Source organism: Somniosus microcephalus, chromosome 31 (genome assembly GCF_052327205.1).
Source record: "Somniosus microcephalus isolate GS21.2 chromosome 31, FLI_Smic_1.0, whole genome shotgun sequence".
NCBI lineage: Eukaryota > Metazoa > Chordata > Chondrichthyes > Squaliformes > Somniosidae > Somniosus > Somniosus microcephalus.
In genome coordinates, this window is record NC_141017.1 from 3,250,077 (window position 1) to 3,276,932 (window position 26,856).

Sequence of the window (26,856 nt, forward strand, 5' to 3'; positions counted from 1 at the left end):
TGCACGGCCCTTAAACCTACTCTGGGTCTCCGTTACACCAGCAGGGATTCAGAACTTGAGTTCAAGAGGTTTATACAACTGGCAAACGGATATCTCGCCAGCCAATTTCAGGCTGACTCCGACCTCGGTTTGCCATTCTAAATGTGCAAGAATGCTCTTCATTACAGCACCTCGCTGTTCGAATACCAAATGGCCTTGGCTCCAGGGTTCAAAATTCCAATTCTTTACATGGCTAAAGGTGCAAAATAATCGTTCTCAAACAGAAAAACTAAACGTTTCCTGCCCAAGGACAATCTGGGGAAACAAATACATTGTGCCTGTACAAATAAAGGACTTGCATTTATATAGCACCTTTCACAACCACAGGAGGTCCCAAGGTGCTTCACACCCAATAAAGTACTTCTGAAGTATAGTCACTGTTGTAATGTAGGTAAACACGGCACCCAAAATTGTGCACAGCAATGAGATAAATGACCAGATAACCTGTCTTTGATGGTAGTTGAGAGGTAGAAATTGGTCAGGACACCAGGAACAACACCCCTGCTCCTCTTCAAATAGTACCATGTGATCTTTCACATTCACCTGAGGGGGTTGATGGGGCCTCGGTATAACATCTCACCCAAAAGACGGACCCTCAGACAGTGCAGCGCTCCCTCAGTACTGCCCCTCCGACAGCGCAGCGCTCCCTCAGTACTGCCCTTCCGACAGTGCGGCACTCCCTCAGTACTGCCCCTCCGACAGTGCAGCGCTCCCTCAGTACTGCCCCTCCGACAGCGCAGCGCTCCCTCAGTACTGCCCTTCCGACAGTGCAGCGCTCCCTCAGTACTGCCCCTCCGACAGTGCAGCGCTCCCTCAGTACTGCCCCTCCGACAGCGCAGCGCTCCCTCAGTACTGCCCCTCCGACAGCGCAGCGCTCCCTCAGTACTGCCCCTCCGACAGTGCAGCACTCCCTCAGTACTGCCCCTCTGACAGTGCGGCGCACCCTCAGTACTGCCCCTCCGACAGTGCGGCACTCCCTCAGTACTGCCCCTCCGACAGTGCGGCGCACCCTCAGTACTGCCCCTCCGACAGTGCGGCGCTCCCTCAGTACTGCCCCTCCGACAGCGCAGCGCTCCCTCAGTACTGCCCCTCCGACAGTGCGGCGCTATCACTAAGAAAATAGTACTTGGAAAAAAATTATGGGACTAAAAGACGACAAGTCCCCTGGACCAGATGGCCTGCATCCCAGGGTCTTAAAAGAAGTGGCTGCAAAGATAGTGGTTGCAATATACCAAAATTCCCTGGACTCTGGAGAGGTCCCAGTGGATTGGAAAACCTCTAATGTAACACCCCTATTTAAGAAAGGAGGGAGACAGAAAGCAGGAAACTATAAACCAGTTAGCCTAACATCTGTCATTGGGAAAATGCTGGAGTCCTTCATTAAGGAAGCAGTAGCAGGGCATTTGGAAAATCATACTGCAGTCAAGCAGAGTCAGCATGGTTTTATGAAAGGGAAATCATGTTTAACAAATTTGCTGGAGTTCTTTGAGGAGGTAACGAGCAGGGTGGACAAAGGTGAACCAGTGGATGTGGTGTATTTGGATTTCCAGAAGGCATTCGATAAGGTGCCACATAAAAGGTTACTGCATAAGATAAGAGCTCACGGAGTTGGGGGTAATATATCAGCATGGATAGAGAATTGGCTAACTAACAGAAAGCAGAGAGTCGGGATAAATGGGTCATTTTCCGGTTGACAAACGGTAACTAGTGGGGTGCCACAGGGATCGGTGCTGGGGCCTCAACTATTTACAATCTACATTAATGACTTGGATGAAGGGACCGAGTGTAATGTAGCCAAGTTTGCGGATGATACAAAGATGGGTGGGAAAGCAAGTTGGGCAGAGGACTCAAAGAATCTGCAAAGGGATATAGACAGGCTAAGTGAGTGGGCAGACATTTGGCAGATGGAGTATAATGTGGGAAAGTGCGAGGTTATACACTTTGGCAGGAAAAATAAAAAAGCAAATTATTTAAATGGAGAGAGATTACAAAATGCTACAGTTCCGAGGGACCTGGAGGTCCTTGTGCATGAAACACAAAAAGTTAGCATGCAGGTACAGCAAGTAATCAAAAAGGCAAATGGAATGTTGGCCTTTATTTCAAGGGGGTTGGAGTATAAAAGTAGGGAAGTCCTGCTACAACTGTACAGGGTGTTGGTGAGACCACACCTTCAGTACTGTGTACAATATTGGTCTCCTTATTTAAGGATATACTTGCATTAGAGGCAGTTCAGAGACGATTCACTAGGTTAATTCCAGAGATGAAGGGGGTTGACTTATGAGGAAAGGTTGAGCAGGTTGGGCCTATACTCATTGGAATTTAGAAGAATGAGAGGTGATCTTATCGAAACATATAAGATACTGAGGGGGCTCGACAAGGTAGATGCAGAGAGGATGTTTCCCCTCGTGGGGAAATCTAGAACTCGGGGGCACAGTTTTAGAATAAAGGGTCGCCCTTTTAGAACTGAGATAAGGAGGAATTACTTCTCTCAGAGGGTCGTAAATCTGTGGAATTCTCTGCCCCAGAGAGCTGTGGAGGCTGGGTCATTAAATACATTTAAGGTGGAGAGACAAAAATTTTTGCAAAATAAGGGAGTGAAGGGTTCTGGGGAGCGGGCAGGGAAGTGGCTTGGAGCCCAAGATCAGCCATGATCTTATTCAATGGCGGAGCAGGCTCGAGGGGCCAAATGGCCGATTCCTGCTCCTATTTCTTATGTTCTTATGTTTCTCAGTACTGCCCCTCCGACAGTGCGGCGCTCCCTCAGTACTGCTCCTCCAACAGTGCGGCGCTCTCAGTACTGCCCCTCCGACAGTGCGGCGCTCCCTCAGTACTGATTCTCCGACAGTGCGGCGCTCCCTCAGTACTGCCCCTCCGACAGTACCGCCCCTCCGACAGTGCAGCGCTCCCTCAGTACTGCCCCTCCGACAGTGCGGCACTCCCTCAGTACTGCCCCTCCGACAGTGCAGCGCTCCCTCAGTACTGCCTGTTGTGAATCTTATGATCCATGAAGAAAGACTCATGTAATAACACTGGACGGCCAGCTGGTGGCACCGCCCAAGGAGTATAAATACTCGGGCGTGGGCCCAGCCTTACCAGGACACTTTGTAAATAGGAACTAGTGAAAGACAACTGGACCTCCATGTTTTGAAACAAGTTGATTAAAGCCTTGCTTTATACTCGAACCAAGTGCGTAGTGAGTTTTATTACGTCAATTTAATCAACTTGATATTGACTCCACGCTCAGAGTAATTTCGGGAACAGCCAGCTACGACTTCAACTGCAGAAGGGAACTCCGGCGTAGTAATCAATCCATCATGGACAAACTACTCAGACCCGCCCGTCTTGACCTGGACCCGAATTCACCTACAACTGCTAAGGTATGGAAACACTGGTATCGTACCTTCAGCAACTTCCTCAGGGTGTGTGGTGAGAATGTTCCTGATAAATTAGAGATACTTGCCAATTATGTATCTCCTCGTGTGTTTGACTATATCGAAGACTGTGTAGACTATGACTCCGCTATCCTAATATTACAGCGACTATATGTTAAGGCCCCAAACAAAATTTTTGCTCGGCATCTATTGGCCACAACTCGACAACAACCCGGGGAATCACTTGACGAATTCCTTCAAAAGCTTTGCAGGCTCAGCAAAGATTGTAACCTTAAAGCTGTCGCAGCTGAGCAGTACCAGAAGGAGCTAATTCGCGATTCTTTTATTAATGGAATTACATCTCCCTTCATATGCCACGTCTGTTGAAGAATAAAACCCTTGAGTTACAGGCTGCCTATGACCAGGCGTGTTCCCTGTACTTAGCAAAGAGGAATGCAGATACCTAACTTTTACCTCGTGCACGGGCTGCTGCTATCACTTTTAATGACTGCTTCGATAGGTCTCGGGTGGAAGCCCTCACTGATGATGACTCTAACCTAGCGGATGACAACCCTACCCTAGAAGCCTTCACTGATGATGGCCCTGCCCTAGCGACATCTTGGCAATCTGGAAGGAAGTGTTTCTTCTGTGGAGGTGCGTTCCATTATAGGAAATTTTGTCCTGTTCGTAACGCAACCTGCAATCATTGCAGCAAGAAAGGTCACTTTTCTAAGGTATGCCAGTCAAGAGCCTCTGTTAGTAAGAAAGGCCTCTTTTCTAAGGTATACCGGTCGAGAGCTCCTGTTAGTTTTGCAGCTACTATCTATAAAACTGCTCCTCCCCCAAGAGCTACAACTAAGGTTATAGCTGCTATCTATGAAACTGCTCCTCCCCCAAGAACCACTATTAAGGTTACAGTTGTCAAGGGTAAAATTGCCCCTCCTCCCATCACAGCTGTTTTTCCCCAAAGTCTGTCCCATGCAGCCATGAAGGTTTTGGTAAATGGACACATTTTGAGCACACTAATCGACTCATGCAGCTCTGACAGCTTCATTAGTGAGCGGGCTGTCAGTAAGTTAAAACTGCGTATTTACCCCTCGGACAGGGAAATTGCAATGGCTCTAACGACACTGACCACCAACTCTTCCGGCTTTTGTCTTGTCGACCTTATTCTCAATGGCCGCACTTATTTCTCCACCCGGCTCGGGGTGCTCAAAAACCTATGCAGTGATGTGCTCCTGGGACAGGATTTCCAGAAACAACACAAAAGACTCACTTTCGAGTTTGGAGGGTCAAAGCCAGAGCTTACTATTTCCAAAGTACCGTTTTGTGCGCTTTCGGCGGCTTCGCTCGACGAGCCCTCCTTGTTTGCCAATCTTTCCCCCCGATGTAAGCCCATAGCCACTAAACCACGACGTTTCAGCCAAGATGATCGATCCTTTATCGATGCAGAAATCTCTCGTCTTCTAGCTGACGGTATCATTGAGCCATGTTCATCTCCCTGGCGGGCTCAAGTCGTCGTTGTTAAAAATCCTCTGAAGCAACACAAGAAACGTCTTTGCATCGATTACTCGCAAACTATTAACCAGTATACCGACCTGGATGCCTACCCACTACCACGCATCGATGACATGGTGAATAACCTTGCCAACTACAAGGTATTTTCAACTTTTGACTTAAAGAGCACATACCATCAAGTACCGTTAAAGGACTCTGACAAAAAGTATACGGTCTTTGAGGCCAATGGTCGGCTTTACCAGTTTTGTCACCTTCCATTTGGGGTCACTAATGGGGTGGCTATCTTTCAATGGGCAATGGATAGCCTAGTCAAACAGGAGAACTTAACGGACACTTTTCCATATCTGGATAATATCACCATTGCTGGTCAGGACCAGAAGGAGCATGATGCCAACCTCCAGAAATTTTTTGACGTTCTCCGTCGTCGCTACTTAACCTTCAATGAGTCCAAATCTGTGAAATCAGTTCCATCAGTCAACATCCTTGGCTACTGGGTGGGCAACGGTGTCATCAAACCGGATCCGGAGCGACTTCGTCCACTTCAGGAGCTCCCTCCCCCTACGAATCTTGGCTCTCTTCATCGGGCACTCGGCATGTTCGCCTATTATGCGAAGTGGATACCCCACTTCTCCGACAAGATCCAGCCCCTGCTTCACACAAAGTCATTTCCATTGGAGGCAACGGCTATTTCAGCTTTCAACCTCCTCAAGCGACAACTGGAAAAAGCCACGCTTCGTTCCATTGATGAAAATCTTCCTTTCGTGGTCGAGTGCGATGCATTGGATGTGGCGATCTCTGCTACCTTGAATCAAGGTGGTCGACCCGTTGCATTTCTGTCCAGAACTTTGCAGGGTAGCGAGCTCCATTATCCTCCTGTCGAGAAGGAGGCTACGGCCATCATCGAAGCGGTACGTAAATGGAGTCATTTTCTCGCTCGTCGCCATTTCACACTTATAACCTATCAGCGCTCCGTGGCCTTTATGCTGGATAACCGGAAACGCACTAAGATCAAGAATAACAAAATACAACTCTGGAGGATGGAATTGGCCACCTTTGGATACACCATACATTATCGACCCGGCAAAGAGAATGTGGCCCCAGATACCCTCACGCGGGCATTCTGCTCTTCTATGTCAACTTCGACTCTGGCGGATCTTCATACTGACTTGTGCCATCCTGGCGTTACCTATATGTTGCACTTTGTGCAATCTAAAAATCTCCCATTTTCTACGGAAGATGTGAAAAGAACGTGCTCCTCCTGTAGAATTTGCGCGTAGTTAAAACTGCAATTCTACTGTCCATCGGATGACTCGCTCATACACGCTATGCAGCGACTCAGCATTGACTTTAAAGGGACATTGCCTTCCTCAACGCGGAACACCTACTTACTGACTATGGTGGACGAATATTCACGCTTTCCCTTTGCTTTCCCCTGTCCCAATATGCTTACTTCCACAGCGATCAAATGCCTCGATCAAGTCCTTTCCCTTTGCGGTACGGCCAATTTCATCCACTCTGATCGGGGTCCCTCCTTCATGTCAAGCGAACTCAAAAGATATCTCTCCCAACGGGGAATCGCCACAAGTAAAACGACACCGTATCATCCCATCGGTAACGGACAGGTTGAGAGATACAACGCTATCATTTGGAACGCTGTTCGTCTTGCGCTGAGGTCATGTAACCTACCAGACCAGCAGTGGGAAACTATGCTCCCTGACGTGTTGCATTCCATCAGGTCCCTTCTTTTTATGGCTTCCAATGTCACGCCTCACGAGCGATTCTTCAGGTTCCAGCATCGCTCCACACATGGGACGTCCCTACCATCATGGTTGGCAGCTCCCGGCCCCGTGCTGCTCTGAAGATTCGACCGATCTGCCAAAAACGATCCCCTCGTCTACGAGGTGGAGCTAACGGACGTTAATCCCACTTACGCGCACGTGCGGTACCCTGACGGCCGGGAGTCCACCGTTTCACTCAGAGATCTGGCTCCCTGTCCAACCGGTCCCAAATGATAGAGGGTCCCACAGTAATGATGCCGACACTCTGCGCTCCTTTGAAGATGACGCCCTACCTGGGACATCAAGAGATCTGCTGGCTACTCCACCGGATCAACTCAGGGAGCCGAGCGCTCTCCATGGGATGGCCACCCGAAGCCAGGACGCCAGTCAGTCCCCGGCTACCAAACAAAATGAAGCCAGCTCTGCGCCTGTGGGGACCCGCACCCGGAGTCACGATCTCCCCAGTCTCCCTCAGGTCGATCAAGGCGACACGGGGCCTGTCGACCTACCAGTACGGATCAAGCGACCCAGGGACCCAGACTCGGTCTGGGGAGACGTGCCTTCCAGCCACAAGCGAAGAGCTAAAAGACTGCAGCTATTCGTGGTCTGGCAAATCTGTTAAAAGGAAGTCATCGGACTTCCAAATCTTTGGGGAGGAAGAATGTTATGAATCTTATGATCCATGAAGAAAGACTCATGAAATAACACTGGACAGCCAGCTGGTGGCGATGTCCAAGGAATATAAATACTCGGGCGATGGCCCAGCTTGCCCAGGACATTTTGTAAACAGGAACTAGTGAAAGATAACTAGACCTCCATGTTTTCAAACAAGTTGATTAAAGCCTTGCTTTATACGTGAACCAAGTGCGTAGTGAGTTTTATTACGTCACTGCCCCTCCGACAGTGCAGCACTCCCTCAATACTGCCCCCCACCCGACAGTGCCGCACTCCCTCAGTACCGTCCCTCCGACAGTGCAGTGCTCCCTCAGTACTGCTCCTCCGACAGTGCAGCGCTCCCTCAGTACTGCCCCCCCGACAGTGCAGCGCTCCCTCAGTACTGCCACCCACCCCCCCCGACAGTGCAGCGCTCCCTCAGTACTGCCCCCACCGACAGTGCAGCGCTCCCTCAGTACTGCCCCCACCGACAGTGCAGCGCTCCCTCAGTACTGCTCCTCCGACAGTGCAGCGCTCCCTCAGTACTGCCCCCCCCCCCGGCAGTACAGCGCTCCCTCAGTACTGCCCCTCCGACAGTGCCACACTCCCTCAGTACTGCCTACCCCCCCCGCCCCCGACAGTGCAGTGCTCCCTCAGTACTGCCCCTGACAGTGCTCCCTCAGTACTGCCCCTGACAGTGCAGCGCTCCCTCAGTACTGCCCTTCCGATAGTGCAGTACTGCCCCTCCGATAGTGCGGCACTCCCTCAGTACTGCCCCCCCCCTTCCGACAGTGCGGCGCTCCCTCAGTACTGCCCCTCCGACAGGGCAGCGCTCCCTCAGTACTGCCCCTCCGATAGTGCGGCGCTCCCTCAGTACTGCCCCCCCTTCCGACAGTGCGGCGCTCCCTCAGTACTGCCCCTGACAGTGCTCCCTCAGTACTGCTCTTCCAACAGGGCAGTGCTCCCTCAGTCCTGCACTGTGTCAGCAGAAGTGATGAAAAATAAGAGCATGTTAAATTGTCTGTATACCAATGTCAGCAACAAACCGGGGAACTGGAGACGTATATTAATAATAATGTGGAGGACAATGTTCCCATGAAGCTGCGCGGCCACACAGTAATCAGCACGGCCCCGCACAGGCTGCTCACCAGCTTTCACATTGCAGATACCAAGCATGCGGAAATCTTTCAATGGGCCGCGCAGTGAGGGAGGCAGGCCGTGCAGGAGGCAGTGCAGCGCCTGGGGGACAGTGGTGGAGGCCCACACCAACATACAAAAACATAGAAACATGCTCCCAGATTGGGTGGATAAATAACAAAAAATTCAATGTGGCGAAGTTTGAGGTGGGTCATTTTGCTAGGATGAATAAGGAAGGTGTAAAACTAAATGGAGTAGAGGAGCAAGGAGATCTGGGAATCCAGGTACATAAATCGCCCATAAAGTGTGCAAACAAAATATTGGGGTTCATTTCTAGAGCTGGGAGGTAAGCAGCAGGTGTTCGGGGCGACTGAAGAGTGGACGAGAGTGTTGTGGAGGGAATGGTCCTTTTGGAATGTTGAAAGGGGAGGGGAGGGGATGATGTGTTTGCTGGTGGGATCACGCTGGAGGTAGTGGAAATGTTGGAGGATGATCCGTTGATTGTGGAGGCTTGAACCAATAACACACACCAGGCATTGCTCTATAACACACACCGGTACCAGTCATTGCTCTATAACACACACCGGTACCTGTCATTGCTCTATAACACACACCGGTACCTGTCATTGCTCTATAACACACACCGGTACCTGTCATTGCTCTATAACACACACCAGTACCAGGCATTGCTCTATAACACACACCGGTACCTGTCATTGCTCTATAACACACACCAGTACCAGGCATTGCTCTATAACACACACCGGTACCAGTCATTGCTCTATAACACACACCGGTACCAGTCATTGCTCTATAACACACACCGGTACCTGTCATTGCTCTATAACACACACCGGTACCTGTCATTGCTCTATAACACACACCGGCACCAGTCATTGCTCTATAACACACACCGGTACCAGTCATTGCTCTATAACACACACCGGTACCTGTCATTGCTCTATAACACACACCGGTACCTGTCATTGCTCTATAACACACACCGGTACCAGTCATTGCTCTATAACACACACCAGTACCAGGCATTGCTCTATAACACACACCGTTACCAGTCATTGCTCTATAACACACACCAGTACCAGGCATTGCTCTATAACACACACCGGTACCTGTCATTGCTCTATAACACACACCGGTACCAGTCATTGCTCTATAACACACACCGGTACCTGTCATTGCTCTATAACACACACCGGTACCTGTCATTGCTCTATAACGCACACCGGTACCAGTCATTGCTCTATAACACACACCGGTACCTGTCATTGCTCTATAACACACACCGGTACCTGTCATTGCTCTATAACACACACCGGTACCAGTCATTGCTCTATAACACACACCGGTACCAGTCATTGCTCTATAACACACACCGGTACCAGTCATTGCTCTATAACACACACCGGCACCAGTCATTGCTCTATAACACACACCGGTACCTGTCATTGCTCTATAACACACACCGGTACCAGTCATTGCTCTATAACACACACCAGTACCAGGCATTGCTCTATAACACACACCGTTACCAGTCATTGCTCTATAACACACACCAGTACCAGGCATTGCTCTATAACACACACCGGTACCTGTCATTGCTCTATAACACACATCGGTACCAGTCATTGCTCTATAACACACACCGGTACCAGTCATTGCTCTATAACACACCGGTACCTGTCATTGCTCTATAACACACACCGGTACCAGTCATTGCTCTATAACACACACTGGTACCAGTCATTGCTCTATAACACACACCGGTACCAGTCATTGCTCTATAATATACACCGGTACCTGTCATTGCTCTATAACACACACCAGTACCAGGCATTGCTCTATAACACACACCGGTACCTGTCATTGCTCTATAACACACACCGGTACCTGTCATTGCTCTATAACACACACCAGTACCAGGCATTGCTCTATAACACACACCGGTACCAGTCATTGCTCTATAACACACACCGGTACCAGTCATTGCTCTATAACACACACCGGTACCTGTCATTGCTCTATAACACACACCAGTACCAGGCATTGCTCTATAACACACACCGGTACCTGTCATTGCTCTATAACACACACCGGTACCTGTCATTGCTCTATAACACACACCGGTACCTGTCATTGCTCTATAACACACACCTGTCAATTATAGATTATGCGTTTACCTTAGATGTTCGCGAGTTGCTCGTACAAGTAGTCCACATAGAATCACAGAATAGTACAGCACAGGAGGCCATTCGGCCCATCAAGTCTGCGCCGGCTCCTTCGAAGAGCAATCCAGTTCATAGAATCATAGGAATTTACGGCACAGAAGGAGGCCATTCGGCCCATCCTTTCTGTGCCAGCCAGAAAAAAGCTATCCAGCCGAATCCCACTTTCACATCTAGGTTTGTCGCCCTGTAGGTTATGGCATCCAAGTGCTTTGTAAATGTGATGAGGGTTTCTGCCTCCGCCACCCTTTCAGGCAGTGAGTTCCAGACCCCCACTACCCTCTGGGTGAAAAATTTCTCAACTCACGTCTAATCCTTCTACCAATTACTTTAAATCTCTGCCCCCTGGTTATTGACCCCTCTGCTAAGGGGAATAGGTCCTTCCTAGCCACTCTATCTGGGCCCCTCATAATTTTATACACCTCAGTCAAGTCTCCCCTCAGCCTCCTCTGTTCCAAAGAAAACAACCCCAGCCGATCCAATCTTTCCTCATAGCTAAACTTCTCCAGTCCTGGCAACATCCTCGTAAATCTCCTCTGTACCCTCTCTAGTGTAATGTGGTGACCAGAACTGTACGCAGTATTCTAGCTGTGGCCTAACTAGTGTTTTATACAGTTCAAGCATAACCCCCCTGCTCTTGTGTTCGATGCCTCAGCTAATAAAGGCCAGTATCCCGTACGCCTTCTTAACCATCTTATCTACCAGTCCTGCTACTATCAGGGATCTGTGGACCTGCACTCCTTTTGTGGTCCCTCTCTTCCTCTACATTTCTCAGTGTCCTACCATTTATTGTGTATTCCCTTGCCTCGTTAGCCCTCCCCAAATGTATTACTTCACACTCCTCAGGATTGAATTCCATTTGCCACCTTTCTACCCACCTGACCAGTCCACTGGTATCTTCCTGAAGTCTACAGCCTCACTATCAACCACACAGTCAATTTTTTGTATCATCTGCAAACTTCTTAATCATGCCCCCTACATTGAAGTCTAAATCATTGATATATACCAGAAAAAGCAAGCGACCAAGTACTGAGCCCTGTGGAACCCCACTGGAAACAGCCTTCCTATCAAAAAATCACCTGTCGACCATTACCTTTTGTTTCCTGCCACTGAACCAATTTTGGATCCAACTAGCCACTTCCCCTTGGGTCCCAGGGGCTTTTACTCTTTTGAGCAACCTGCCACGTGGGAGCTTGTTGAAGGCCTTGCTAAAATCCACGTAGACTACATCAAATGCACTACCCTCATCGACCTCCTCAAAAAATGCAATCAAGTTAGTCAGACACGACCTTCCCTTAGCAAATCCACGCTGACTGTCCTTGATTAATCCATGACTTTCTAAATGAAGATTTATCTTGTCCCTCAGAATTGTTTCCGATAATTTTCCCACAACCGAGGTTAGGCTGACTGGCCTGTAATTACTCAGTCAATCCCTTTCTTCCTTTTTAAACAATGGCACAACGTTAGCTGTCCTTCATTCCTCTGGTAACACACCAGTAGCCAGAGAGGATTGGAAAATGATGGTCAGAGCCTCTGCTATTTCCTCCCTTGCCTCTCTTAACAGCCTGGGATACATTTCATCCGGGCCTGGCGATTTATCTACTTTCAAAGATGCTAATCCCCTTAATACTTCCTCTCTCACTATGTTTATCCTATCTAATATTTCACACTCCCCCTTAACTACAATGTCTGCATCGTCCCTCTCTTCTGAGAAGACACACGCAAGGTATTCATTAAGAACCAAACCCACATCTTCCACCTCTACACACAGGTTAGTTATCTTTGTGATCTCTAATAGGCCCTACTCTTTCCTTAGTTATCCTCTTGCTCTTTATGTATTTATAAAACATCTTTGGGTTTTCCCTGATTTTACTTGCCAATATTTTTCATGCCCTCTCTTTGCAGTAAGTCCCACTCTCCCGCTCTTTACCCCTATCCTTGTGTTCAGGAGGAGTTCCCAATATCGAATTATGTGACAGCAGAACCCGGGGGTTAACAATAGGACCCCCCTTGTGATCTAAACTGGATATTGTGCCTATCGCACCCACTCTCACATGTGCTTCTCAAGTCTTTTCGACGGGAGTCTGACACACTTGGCGAGAGGAGGACGGATACAAATCATTAAGGGGCTTTATTTCACAAACAGCAAGTAAACAAGAGGAATAGGCAAGGCAAATTCCACTTAACTCAAGCTCATTTCGCTCCTTGGAAAATGAGGTGACCTGTCCCCCTTGAGGGCTGACTGCAAACACTGACCTCCAGCTCTGGACCTAGGGCTGGGTTAGGTGACCTGTCCCCCTGGAGGGCTGACTGCAAACACTGACCTCCAGCTCTGGACCTAGGGCTGGGTTAGGTGACCTGTCCCCCTTGAGGGCTGACTGCAAACACTGACCTCCAGCTCTGGACCAAGGGCTGAATGAGGTGACCTGTCCCCTTGAGGGCTGACTGCAAACACTGACCTCCAGCTCTGGACCTAGGGCTGGGTTAGGTGACCTGTCCCCCTTGAGGGCTGACTGCAAATACTGACCTCCAGCTCTGGACCTAGGGCTGGGTTAGGTGACCTGTCCCCCTGGAGGGCTGACTGCAAACACTGACCTCCAGCTCTGGACCTAGGGCTGAATGAGGTGACCTGTCCCCCTGGAGGGCTGACTGCAAACACTGACCTCCAGCTCTGGACCTAGGGCTGGGTTAGGTGACCTGTCCCCTTGAGGGCTGACTGCAAACACTGACCTCCAGCTCTGGACCTAGGGCTGGGTTAGGTGACCTGTCCCCTGGAGGGCTGACTGCAAACACTGACCTCCAGCTCTGGACCTAGGGCTGGGTTAGGTGACCTGTCCCCCTTGAGGGCTGACTGCAAACACTGACCTCCAGCTCTGGACCTAGGGCTGAATGAGGTGACCTGTCCCCTTGAGGGCTGACTGCAAACACTGACCTCCAGCTCTGGACCTAGGGCTGGGTTAGGTGACCTGTCCCCTTGAGGGCTGACTGCAAACACTGACCTCCAGCTCTGGACCTAGGGCTGGGTTAGGTGACCTGTCCCCTGGAGGGCTGACTGCAAACACTGACCTCCAGCTCTGGACCTAGGGCTGGGTTTCGACTGCTTGTCAAATATGGGCTTTTCCTTACCACTGAGCATCCACAGCCCTCCGGGGCAGAGAATTCCAAAGATTCACAACCCTCAGTGAAGAAGTTTCTCCTCATCTCAGTCCTAAATGGCCGACCCCTTATCCCGAGACCCCCAAGTTCTAGACCCTCCAGCCAGGTGAAACAACCTCTCAGTATCTACCCTGTCAATCCCCCTCAGAATCTTACATGTTTCAATGAGATCACCTCTGATTCCTCTAAACTGCAGAGAGTATCGGCCCATTCTACACAATCTCTCCTCATTGGACAGCTCTCATCTCCCAGGAATCAATCTCTGCTTGAAATTCTCTGAAATATTCAGAGTCCAAAAAACACAAAATCAGGTGCTCTTAGTAAATGAAACGAATCTTAAAATGTAAACATTTACAGAAGTGTTTAATGCTTTAGTAACTCTACAAACATGTAAAGTTGCACAATAATAACGTACACAGTGAACCTGCATAGTAAGTTTGGAAACGGACTCCGATCCTTTCCCGAATGAGATGCTAATATGGAACACAAGACACCTCAAGTGATTCGGGCTGTTGTGGCCTCTAAATGCAGAGCACTGAACCCCACCAGGCTGCCTCACATTGTGTAAGACCCAAGTTAACGCCGTGAACCTCCACACACAGCGTTCCCGAGCTTCGTCACAGTGCTGCAAGGAGATGGAAAGCAGACCTCATCATCTTCACGAGGGTAGGGAAAGCACCAACAGGCCTCAGATGGCTATCTTCGGGTGGCACTGGCACGACAGCAGGTTGCCACCCTCGCTCTCAGCCAGCGAGTGGGAGATGCAGTGAAATCCCAGAAAATGGGAGTGCCGCAAAAGACCGTAAAATGACAGAGGCTCCTGATAAAAAGCTCTCTCTGTGCTCGTCGAGAATCAGAGCTGACCCAAGATCACAGGACACTGGCTCTCTCAGCCCACTGTATGCACGGGTCCAACAACACTACAGTTGCTACCCCTCCAGCCCAGAGAGCTCATATTACAACGACCCCCTTTACACAGCATCGCTGGGCAGGAGCAAAGCTATCAACTCAAATTGGCATTTTAATGACTAGTTCACTTGATTACGCAACCAGACAGCCCAGAAGGAAGGGAGGATGGCTCGATGGTATTTAGTCAGAGAGATTGGGAAATGTCTGTCTGCAAATTTCAAAAACTAGATGATCAAGTTGTGCTTCCAGACGCGGACAAAAAGCAGCTGCTTGTATTTACAGTGTTGATTCACCGCAAAGACTGCTCAATAAACTAGGAGCGGTGGCCTTGGCTTATGGCAGACATCAGGCAGTAGGAGTTTGGAACCTTTATTTTGGTGCAAGCGCAGGAGGTGCAACACCTGCCCTTCTACCTCCTCCCTTCCCACTGTCCAGGGCCCCAAACACTCCTTCCAGGTGAAACAGCGATTTACTTGTACTTCTTGCAATCTAGTATACTGTATTCGCTGCTCACGATGCGATCTCCTCTACATTGGGGAGACCAAACGCAGATTGGGCGACCGCTTTGCGGAACACCTCCGTTCAGTCCGTAAGGGTGACCCCGAGCTTCCGGTCGCCTGTCACTTTAATTCTCCGCTCCACTCCCACTCTGACCACTCTGTCCTCGGCCTCTTACACTGTTCCAATGAAGCTCAACGTAAGCTCGAGGAACAGCACCTCATCTTTCGATTGGGCACTTTACAGCCTTCTGGACTCAACATTGAGTTCAACAATTTCAGACTATAACCCCTGCCCCCATTTTTCAGACAGCCGCTGTTGATGATTCTACCATCCCCATTTGCAACATTTAAACTCTCCGGTCTTCCACCCGAGCACAGGCCGTCCCTTTTGCCCTTTCCTCCCCGCCCCCCCCCCCCCACTTTCCCTGCCCCTACACCTGCTTAAAGCCTGGTACATCCCTAACCTTTCTCCAGTTCTGACGAAGGGGCCCAGACCTGAAACGTTAACTCTGTTTCTCTCTCCACGGATGCTGCCTGGCCTGCTGAGTGTTTCCAGCATTTTCTGTTGTATAAAACAGTTAGGCCACAGCGAGTACTGGTCACCACATTACAGGAAAGACGTGATTGCACTAAAGAGGGTACAGAGGAGATTTACAAGGGTGTTGCCGGGACTGGGGAATTCTAGCTATGAGGAAAGATTGGGTAGGCTAGGGTTGTTTTCTTTGGAACAGAGGAGGCTGAGAGGAGACTTAATCGAGGTGCATAAAATTATGAGGGGCCGAGATAGAGTGGATAGGAAGGACCTATTTCCCGTAGCAGAGAGGTCAATAATCAGGGGGCACAGATTTAAAGTAATTGGGAGGAGGATTAGAGGGGAGTTGAGGAGAACCATTTTCACCCACAGGGTGGGGGGGGGGTCTGGAACTCACTGCCTGAAAGGGTGGTGGAGGCAGAAACCCTCATCACATTTAAAAAGTACCTGGATGTGCACTTGAAGTGTCGAAACTTACAAGACTACGGACCAAGAGCTGGAAAGTGGGATTCGGGCGGAGAGCTGGTTTTCGGCCGACACGGACACGGTGGGCCAAATGGCCTCCTTCTGTGCTGTAAATGTCTATGGTTGTAATGAAGATTAATTCCCAGGGTAGTTCTGTGGACATTTTGAATGATCAGTGCTGATGAAGCTGTCAACCCAAGGTGGTGAATGATTACTTGTGGTCGATTACTAACGGAGCTTCAGTCAGCTGGTTACTTTAGCTGTGTATTCATTCGATGAATGACTGCCCCCAGCCAATATCCCAGTTATGTCATTCCGTGCATTTTTCCAGATTTGTTTTCAAAAACAGGAAAAAAACGATTTGAAAGAATAATTCCATTTAAATCCTGTTTCCCACTTCCCTTTAAACCAGCAACGGAGAGGTTTCTTTTATCTGTCCCAGAGGTAAAGTGGCAGACACAATTGCCGTGTAAAGGAATCCTTCTCCGACTCTTGACAGGATCCTCACCCTGAAACCATCCGATCATTCAATAACAAACAGCAACAGACATTAAGTGTTTCACGGGACACCGGTATCGGTACTGGGACAGGAAGGAGCTGTACCGCTGGGACGGGCTCCACCTGAACCGGGCGGGGACCTAGCAGGTGGGAAAAATAATAAACTAAAGAGAAACAGGGGATAAGAGCAAAGGTCAGAGTACAAAGGGAGATAAAGAGAATAGAAATACTCCAGGAATACAAATGGTTATAGGAAGTAAGAATAACATTCCTGTTAAAAGTAAAGCAGAAGTGATGAAAGGTAAGGCATGAACTTGCTTGTGAAGAACACCAACACCAGGCCATCAGGGCACGTGGGCCAGGTGGGGGCAGTCAGCCAAATAAGAGTTCTCTATGCCAATGCATGTAGTACAAGGAATAAAACAAAATGAGTTAGACACACAAATTCAGTTTAAAGAGAAGATAGAGTATGAGAGTAAACTAGCAAATAATATAAAAACAGACAGTAAGAGCTTCTACAGGTATATAAAAGGGAAGAGAGTAGCTAATGTTAACGTTGGTCCCTTAGAGGATGAGACTGGGGAATTAATAATGGGAAATAGAGAAATGGCAGAGACTCTAAACAATTATTTTGGATCGGTCTTCACGGTAGAAGACACTAAAAACATCCCAATAATAATAGATAATCAAGGGGCTATAGGGAGGGAGGAACTTAAAACAATCTCTATCACTAGAGAAAAGGTACTAGGCAAACTAATGGGGCTAAAGGCCGACAAGTCTCCTGGACCTGATGGCCTGCATCCTAGGGTCTTAAAGGAAGTGGCTGCAGGGATAGTGGATGCATTGGTTGTAATCTACCAAAATTCCCTGGATTCTGGAGAGGTCCCAGTGGATTGGAAAACCGCAAATATAACGCCACTATTCAAGAAAGGAGGGAGACAGAAAGCAGGAAACTATCGGCCAGTTCGCCTAACATCTGTCATTGGGAAAATGCTGGAATCCATTATTAAGGAGATAATAGCAGGACATTTAGAAAATCCCAATACAATCAAGCAGAGTCAACATGGTTTTATGAAAGGGAAATCGTGTTTGACAAATTTTCCAGAGTTCTTTGCAGATGTAACAAACAGGGTGGATAAAGGGGAACCAGTAGAGGTCGTGTATTTGGATTTTCAGAAGGCATTCGATAAGGTGCCACATAAAAGGTTACTGCACAAGGTAAGAGCTCACGGGGTTGGGGGTAATATATTAGCATGGATAGGGGATTGGCTAACTAACAGAAAACAGAGAGTCGAGATAAATAGGTCATTTTCAGGTTGGCAAACTGTAACTAGTGGGGTGCCACAGGGATCAGTGCTGGGGCCTCAACTATTTACAATGTATATTAATGACTTGGATGAAGGGACCGAGTGTACTGTAGCCAAATTTGCTGATGATACAGATAGGTGGGTTAGCAAGTTGTGAGGAGGACACAATGAGTCTGCAAAGGGATATAGAGAGGTTAAGTGAGTGGGCAAAAATTTGTCAGATGGAGTATAATGTGGGAAAATGTGAGGTTATCCACTTTGGAAAGAAGAATGAAAAAGCAAATGATTATTTAAATGGAGTGAGACTACAAAATGCTGCAGTACAAAGGGATCGGGGGGTCCTAGTACATGAAACACAAAAAGTTAGCATGCAGGTACAACAAGTAATTAGGAAGGTTAATGGAATGTTGCCCTTTATTGCAAGGGGTGTGGAGTATAAAAGTAGGGAAGTTTTGATGCAACTTTACAGGGCGCTGGTGAGACCGCACCTGGAGTACTGCGTACAGTTTTGTGTCCAGATTTAAGGATATACTTGCACTGGAGGCAGTTCAGAGAAGGTTCACTAGGTTGATTCCTGGGATGAAGGGGTTGACGAAAGGTTGAGCAGGTTGGGCCGATACTCATTGGAGTTTAGAAGAATGAGAGGTGATCGTATTGAAACATATAAGATTCTGAGGGGGATTGACAGGGTGGATGCTGAGAGGATGTTTCCCCTCATGGGGGTATCTAGAACAAGGGGGCATAGTTTCAGAATAAGGGGTCGCCCATTTAAGACGGAGATGAGGAGGAATTTCTTCTCTCAGAGGGTCGTGAATCTTTGGAATTCTCTACCCCAGGGAGCTGTGGAGGCGGAGTCAGTGAATATATTCAAGGCGGAGATTGACAAATTTGAGTTGGGGGGTATGGGGAGAGAGCAGGAAAGTGGAGTTGAGATTGGATCAGCCATGATCTTATTGAATGGCGGAGCAGGCTCGAGGGGCCGATTGGCTGACTCCTGCTCCTATTTCTTATGTTCTTATGTTCTTATGATGTAGTAGCAATTATAGAAACCTGGTTACAAGCTGGCATGGCGAGGAGATAAATATTCCAGGCTATAGGATCTTCAGAAAGGACAGGGAAATCGGGAAAGGAGGAGGAACAGCAATCTTGATAAAAGACACTATTACAGCAGTGGAAAGGAAGGATTTCAGTGAGAATGAGCAGGCAGTGGATACACTGTAGGTAGAACCAAGGAACAGCAAAGGATGCAAGATTCTGGTGGGAGTTGTGTACAGACCTCCTGACAGTAGTGATAGACTGGTGGGCATTTATAAATGCCGAGATCAGGGCAGCATGTAGCAGAAACAATGTGGGTTTAATGTTCACATAGGAGCAGAACAGCGTTAGTAGTAAAGGCAATACATTTCTGGAATGGATTTAGGGAGAGTTTTCCGGAACAATGTTTTAGAACCGACAAGGCATAAGGCCATACTAGATTGAGCGATGTGTAACGAGCCAGCATTAGTTAACAATCTGACTGTATGGACCATCTTGCGAATAGTGACCATTAATGTTCCTGTTAAGCTCCGCGGCCGCGTGTCTGGCACTCCCGCGCAGCCGGCGCACCGGCTTTCAAATAGAAAAAACCGCACATGCGCGGGAATTTGAACGGGCCACGCAGCCCGTTAAAGGGGCCGTGCACCCAAAAATAATTAAAGGGAACATTGGTGACCGTATAAATTAACCGGATTTCAGGGTTGAGAGGGAGAATCTAGTCATGAACCAAGATTTTAAATTTAAGTGAGGCAAACTTTGAAGAGATGAGAAATAAATGGCCCACTGGGCTGAACTGTTAACGGGTTCTGTATAACCTGCATTACCATTTGTTTTACTTGTATTAAATCCCCGTGACTTATTTTTTAGGTTCCTTGGACCGCTGGTATTTTGTCCTCTTCCTGCACTGTGAAAATGGATACAAAGTATTCATTTAATACTGCCATTTATTTATTATCCATTGTAGACTCACCTACAACTGTATTTAATGTGATAAAGGGATTCAAAGGGGCAGATACAGAGAAATGATTTCCTCTGGTGGGCGAGACCAGAACAAGGGGGCACAGTCCTAAATTAGAGCCAGGCCGTTCAGGAGTGAAAGCAGGAAGCACTTTTTTTTTTTTTTTACACAAAGGGCAGTGGAAATCGGGAACGCACTCCTCTAAAGACTGTGAATGCTGAGGGTCAATTGAAACTTTCAAGACCGAGATGGGTAGATCTTTGTTGGGGAAGGGTATCAAGCGATATGGAGTAAAGGCTGCTAAATGGGGTTGAGACGCAGATCAGCTTCGCTCCAGGTCTTATCCATTCTATACCCAACCCAGTGCTTAATCCTGACACTGGGTGACTGCAGCGGGAGTGTTCCTTGACAAGCGCAAAAGGAGCCGGGAGTAGGGGATTAATAAAATCCACTCACTTTTCTCTTGTTTAAGGCTTTTTATGGTACTGCACTTTCTTTGCTTGCTCTCTGAATGCACGTTTTCCATATTAAATACTTGCTCTTCAAAGTATATTGCTTGATTGTATAATTAATATACAAGGGTTGTAATTAATATATAAAACTCATATCAACAGTTTGACTTTAATAAAACACTGCCAGGTTTCAGCAGAACACAGAAGTAGAGATTGTTAAATTGGAATGGGGGAAGATTCCTGTTCGTCACTGTTTGTAGCAAAATCATGAGTGTATTTTTTGGGTACAGTAATGTAGCGAGTGGTTATGTTACTGGACGAGTAATCCAGGGAACGCAAGTTCAAATCCCACTGCGTCACTTTGAGAATTTGAACTGAGTTTTTTCAAATCTGGGATTAAAAAGCCGGTCTCAGTAAAAGTGACCATGAAGCTGTCGGATTGTCGTAAAAACCCAACGGGTTCACCAACGTCATAGAATCAGAGAAAGTTACAGCACAGGAGGAGGCCATTCAGCCCATCGTGTCCGTGCCGGCCAACAAAGAGCTATCCAGCCTAATCCCACTTCCCAGCTCTCGGTCCGCAGCCCTGGAGGTTACGGCACTTCAAGTGCACATCCAAGCACTTGTTAAATGTGATGAGGGTTTCTGCCTCCACCACCCTTTCAGGCAGTGAGTTCCAGACCCCCCCCCCACCCTCTGGGTGAAAAAGGTTCTCCTCAACTCCCCTCTATCTACCAATTACTTCAGACCTATGCCCCCTGGTTATTGACCCCTCTGCTAAGGGAAATAGGTCCTTTCTATCCACTCTATCTGGGCCCCTCATAATTTTATACACCTCAATTAGGTCTCCCCTCAGCCTCCTCTGTTCCAAAGAAAACAACCCCAGCCTATCCAATCTTTCCTCATAGCTAAAATTCCCCAGTCCTGGCAACATCCTGGTAAATCTCCCCTGCACCCTCACTAGTGCAATCACGTCCTTCCTGTAATGTGGTGACCAGAACTGCACGCAGTATTCTAGCTGCAGCCTAACTAGTGTTTTATACAGTTCAAGCATAACTCCCCTGCTCTTATATTCTATGCCACGGTTAATAAAGGCAAGTATCCCAAATGCCTTCTTAACCACCTGTCCTGCTACCACCAACATGCTCTCCCGCTGAAACCCTTTCCAGCTGCCCAGCTTCATTCCCTAGAACTGGTACCAGAACCACCCCCTCTCTTGTTGGGCTTGCTACATACTGGCTAAAAGTTATCCTGAATGTAGTTTAAGAATTCTGCTTCCTCAATGCCTTTCATACTAATTTTATCCCTTTAGGGAAGAACACCTGCCGTCCTTCCCCGGGCTGGGCCTATATATCACCCCAGTCTCACACCAATGTGACTGACTCTTAACTGGCTCTGAAGTGCCTGAGCAAGTCACTATAACTCAAGAAGTCCCACCAACACCTTCTCAGACCAACTAGGGATGGGCAATAAATTGCGGCTTTGCCAGCAATGACCACGTCCCGGGAATTAATTTTAAAAATGCATTTCTAAAGAACATGACACAATAAATAGTGAAGCGGAAATCTTCTTCCACTGAACTGTTAAGGCATCAACTTCTAAAATCCAGTCGGCAATCTGAATGGCAGGAGACCCCGGTACTCCAACAGCTACACTGTATGTTGTTTGGAGATGGAGAGATAATAGGCTTGGAACTGGGAGTAGCTCAAATCTTTGACCATCTGCCCAAAATCCCAGAACACACTGCAGCATGCTGAGCTTTTTGGACGATGGGCTCCACCAAAAAACAAAACAAAGGACAAAGCAGTTTACTATCATGTACCACCATCCCCGTTATTACCTCCTGCTTCATACCACAACCAGCAGCACTATTACTGGTGCTAAAGGCAGTGCTCATACAACACTTTTTAAAAGAAAAATAACTTGAATATGTTAGTGAACGTAACGTTCGTGTTTCAGGGTCATGCTCTATGATAACCATAACCATTCCACATCGCCCTCCCGTGTATCCGTTTTTCCGTAATGTCTGCTGACTCTAAAAACGTCAAGACCCATAATGCACAAGGAAGGCCACTCAGCCCATCTTAATTCATCCATCAAGAAAGGCCCCAAGTGCCCCCACTGCTGCACTAGCTGCAAGTCCATTCCCGTGTTGATCAATCTCTGAAGAACATCCGGACATCAGTCCCAAACTTCCCTTTTACTATTTTGAATCAGTGTCCCCTCCTCCGATTGCCACAATTTAAATGTGCCTTTTCAACATACTATTTTTATAAGAATGTTTTTTTTTTAAATAAGAGGACTACAAGGGCTGAGTCTGCTGGCTGGCACCTTGTGTAGATGCACCAGACTGATACCTGGGATGGCAGGAATGACGTATGAGGAGAGATTGGATAGATTAGGCTTATATTCGCTGGAGTTTAGAAGAATGAGAGGGGATCTCATTGAAACTTATAAAATTCTAACAGGACTAGACAGACTAGATGCAGGAAGGATGTTCCCGATGGTCAGGGAGTCCAGAACCAGGGGTCACAGTCTAAGGATAAGGGGTAAGCCATTTAGGACTGAGATGAGGAGGAATTTCTTCACCCAGAGAGTGGTGAACCTGTGGAATTCTCTACCACAGAAGGCAGTGGAGGCCAATTCATTAAATATATTCAAGAAGGAGTTGGATATATTTCTTAAGGCTAAAGGGATCAAGGGATATGGGGAGAAGGCAGGGACAGGGTATTGAATTTGGATGATCAGCCAGGATCGCATTGAATGGCGGAGCAGGCTCGAGGGGCCGAATGGCCTACTCCTATCTTCTATGTTTCTTATGAAGGAGTGCACAGTGAAAGTTATTTTGCCTGAGGCAAGGTTTTTTTGCTATATTGATGCAGGCAGCAATGTGTTCCAAATACCTGTTTAAATATCTTTATTCCAGGCACTCGAGTTCAAATGAATTCATTGCAAAACGCTGTGAGGCATTTCTGAGAGACAAGAGGTACGTAAATACAAGTCTTTCTTAAATATACAACAGGCCTCTTACCATCTCAAGAACAAAGAACCATAGACACCAAAAACCTAGATCTACAATTCTGTCCCTAGATTTAGTGTGGACACAGGAGTTGGCTCGCAGACGGGTCTCCCAGAACCTGACCCAACAAACAGCAACGTACGTACTAGCAGAGTCACTGAAATTTGGACAAATAAAGAACTTTTTTGGAAATAATTTAAATATTATAAGTTTTGAACTATATTACAAAATACACAGTTTTATAAACCATTACACATGTGTACCGACAGCCACAGTCAACCCCAAAAACCGAACCCTACATCAGATGACCACCTGAATTCAGTCCCTTCTGTCAACTTTCACAAACTATCAACCCAACTTTCTTCACACTATGAAACTGTGTTTTACTGCTCTTCTCAACCAACAACATTGCTGCATCATCACACAGTGCAAGTAAAGGGAATAGACTGGCTGTCTCCAAGTCAAAGACAAGCTGAGCCTGTATGTACTGGGCCTGTAACATATTTCAGCGGGCTATCCGCTTAAACCACACTGGCAGCTGACACTGTACAACTGGATTTGCAGACAAAGTCCTGATGCTATAAGAGCAGTTTGAAAACAAATCCCGATGATCAGCACTGTATAGTTAAATGTCATTTCCCAAGACATTGTTTCGGCTCAGTCCATGTAAAGAGGCTTGGTTTGTGACTTTAATTGTTGACTTGTTAAATAGCTACACACTGAAAAAAGGCATTACCTAAATTCCTTCCACCCCTAGGTTCTTGCTATATTCAGTAAGAATAGTAAAACACTGTTCAGTACTGTAAAAGTGTGAGTGAATAGTTCCTGAAACCTGACTGAAGGGACTGATTTCAGGTGGTCATCTAATGCAGGTTCAAATTTCAATTGGTCAGTTGTTGTTGCAGTTGATGACAGGTCATAAATAATCAAAAGCACATACCCCACCTCAGGGCAGAAATTCACCAGAGTCAGATAAAAAATGACAGCACTGGCATTAACAAGCAGCAATCCCAACTAGAGGCACTTTCAATACTGATCTAGCTCAAGTTACGACACAGTAATGTATTTATCTAGGTTAGACAATGCTTTAGTACAGAGGTATCACCTTACATTGCTGAACAAGGAATCTATCTCAGAGAATCCACATGTTACGTTTGTTGGGGGCTGTTTGAGTCAGCAATCACCTCCCAGTGATTTCACCAGTCAACATGTGCATCTTCCCTCCCCAAGGTGTGGCGATGCCGGAGTTGGACTGGGGTGGACAAATGTAAGAAGTCACACAACACCAGGTTATAGTCCAAAAGCTTTATTTGAAGTCACACGCTTTTGGAGCGCTGCTCCTTCGTCAGGTGAAGTCCTAGACCAAGGAGCAGCGCTCCAAAAGCTTGTGACTTCAAATAAAGCTGTTGGACTATAACCTGGTGTTGTGTGACTTCTTACATTTTTTCCCTCCCCAAGTAATGGACACCTATAGATACTTTTACCCCATGATGAGAGTTAGGTCACAACCATTTGACAAACAGAAGCAGCGCATAAGGAGCATTCAGAGGTGGAGGGGGGGGGGTGCTCGACTAATGTTTGGTTCCCGAACAAAACAAGACGCTCCTTAAAACCCAGTTCTTCACCCATATTGTGGTCACCCCTCCTACTAGTTCCTTCGGCTCAAAGTTGCAGAGTTTTCGGTGAAGTGCCTTGGGATGTTTTTTTTTCCCTGTGTCCTGTATGAATGCAATCTGTTGTTGGTGCTGAGCATGGTGATGAATATGATGTGCTGTGCAATGACTGGGCGGGTGATGTACCCACTTATTATGGGCTGGGGCTGGCACTGAATGCTGCCACTCTCCCCAATGGGCGAGGCCCGGTTGCTGCTTCTTGGTGCCCAGGCCAGGAGCCGGCTCCTGTGCTCACTGACTGCAGGCTCTGGCGGCCGCTGTTTATAAATAAAGAGCCAGGGTGAGGGGGGGCGGCACCGGGCCCACCAGCCCGCCAGCCCATTGGCCGGACGCTTTGATTGACGGGCCACTCTCCGCGCCCATTGGCCGAGGCGGCTGTCGATCAGCGGCACATCCCGGGCCCGTGGGGAGGGGAGGGCGGAGAGCGCGGACTGGTCCTGGGCTTCAGGCTCGGGCTTCAGGCGGGCGGCCCGGTCGGCCCTCGCCCCGCGGGGAAACTTTACAATCGGGCCGCCTCACCCCCGCCCCCGAGTCCGGTACCGCCCCTCTGCCCCCCCGCCATTGGCCACAGCCGCTGACTGACAGCGGGTGGGCAGCGGCGCTGGGTTGTGATTGGCCGGCGCGGCTGTCAGTCAGGCTGGCGCCGCCCCCCCCGCCCCCGGGCTGGTTTCCGTTGTCAGGGGCAGTGAGAGGGGCCCGGGCCGGGCCTCGGCCCACACTCCGCGCCCGCACCGTACCCGCACCCGACCGCTTACTTACTCGGTCGGGGTCTCCTCGGGCTGGAAGGTGAGCTCATGTCGAGCGACAGGTCAATCCGGCGCCGCGCCTCCCGGTTCTCCTGCTTCAGCTTGGCTTCCAGGCGCGACAGCTTCTGCTCAAGGGAGGACGCCGCCATCTTAGCGCCAGATCCACAGGCAGTGCGCAGGCGCGGGCCGCCCCGCCCCCCGCGCGGCCCGGACAACAGCACAGACCCAGCACAACACAGCACAAACCCAGCACAACACAGCACAAACACACCCGAACACAGCACAACACAGCACAAACCCAGCACAACACACCCAAACCCAGCACAACACAGCACAAACACACCCGAATCCAGCACAAACACACCCAAACCCAGCACAACATAGCACAAACACACCCAAACCCAGCACAAACACACCCAAACCCAGCACAACCCGCCCAAACCCAGCACAACACAGCACAAACCCAGCACAACACAGCACAAACCGCGCCAACCCAGCACAACCCGCCCAAACCCAGCACAACACAGCACAAACCGCACAAACCCAGCACAACATAGCACAAACACACCCAAACCCAGCACAACACAGCACAAACCGCACAAACCCAGCACAACACAGCACAAACCTCCCAAACCCAGCACAAACCTCCCAAACCCAGCACAAACCGTCCAAACCCAGCACAAACACCCCCAAACCCAGCACAACACAGCACAAACCGCCCAAACCCAGCACAAACCGCCCAAACCCAGCACAACACAGCACAAACCGCCTAAACCCAGCACAACACAGCACAAACCGCCCAAACCCAGCACAACACAGCACAAACCCAGCACAAACCTCCCAAACCCAGCACAAACCGTCCAAAC

At 48.4% G+C, this 26,856-nt stretch overlaps 1 protein-coding gene across 1 annotated transcript in view; it reads right to left on the minus strand.

The window, feature by feature from the left end:
- Positions 1-26,168, minus strand: part of map2k7 (mitogen-activated protein kinase kinase 7) — a 110,629-nt gene extending 84,461 nt beyond the window's left edge. Inside the window, exon 1 of the mRNA XM_085971393.1 lies at positions 26,004-26,168. Coding sequence (XP_085827519.1) covers positions 26,004-26,139 — 136 coding nt within the window. The 5' untranslated portion in view covers positions 26,140-26,168. The remainder of the gene's footprint in view (positions 1-26,003) is intronic.
- Positions 26,169-26,856: the final 688 nt, after the last annotated feature.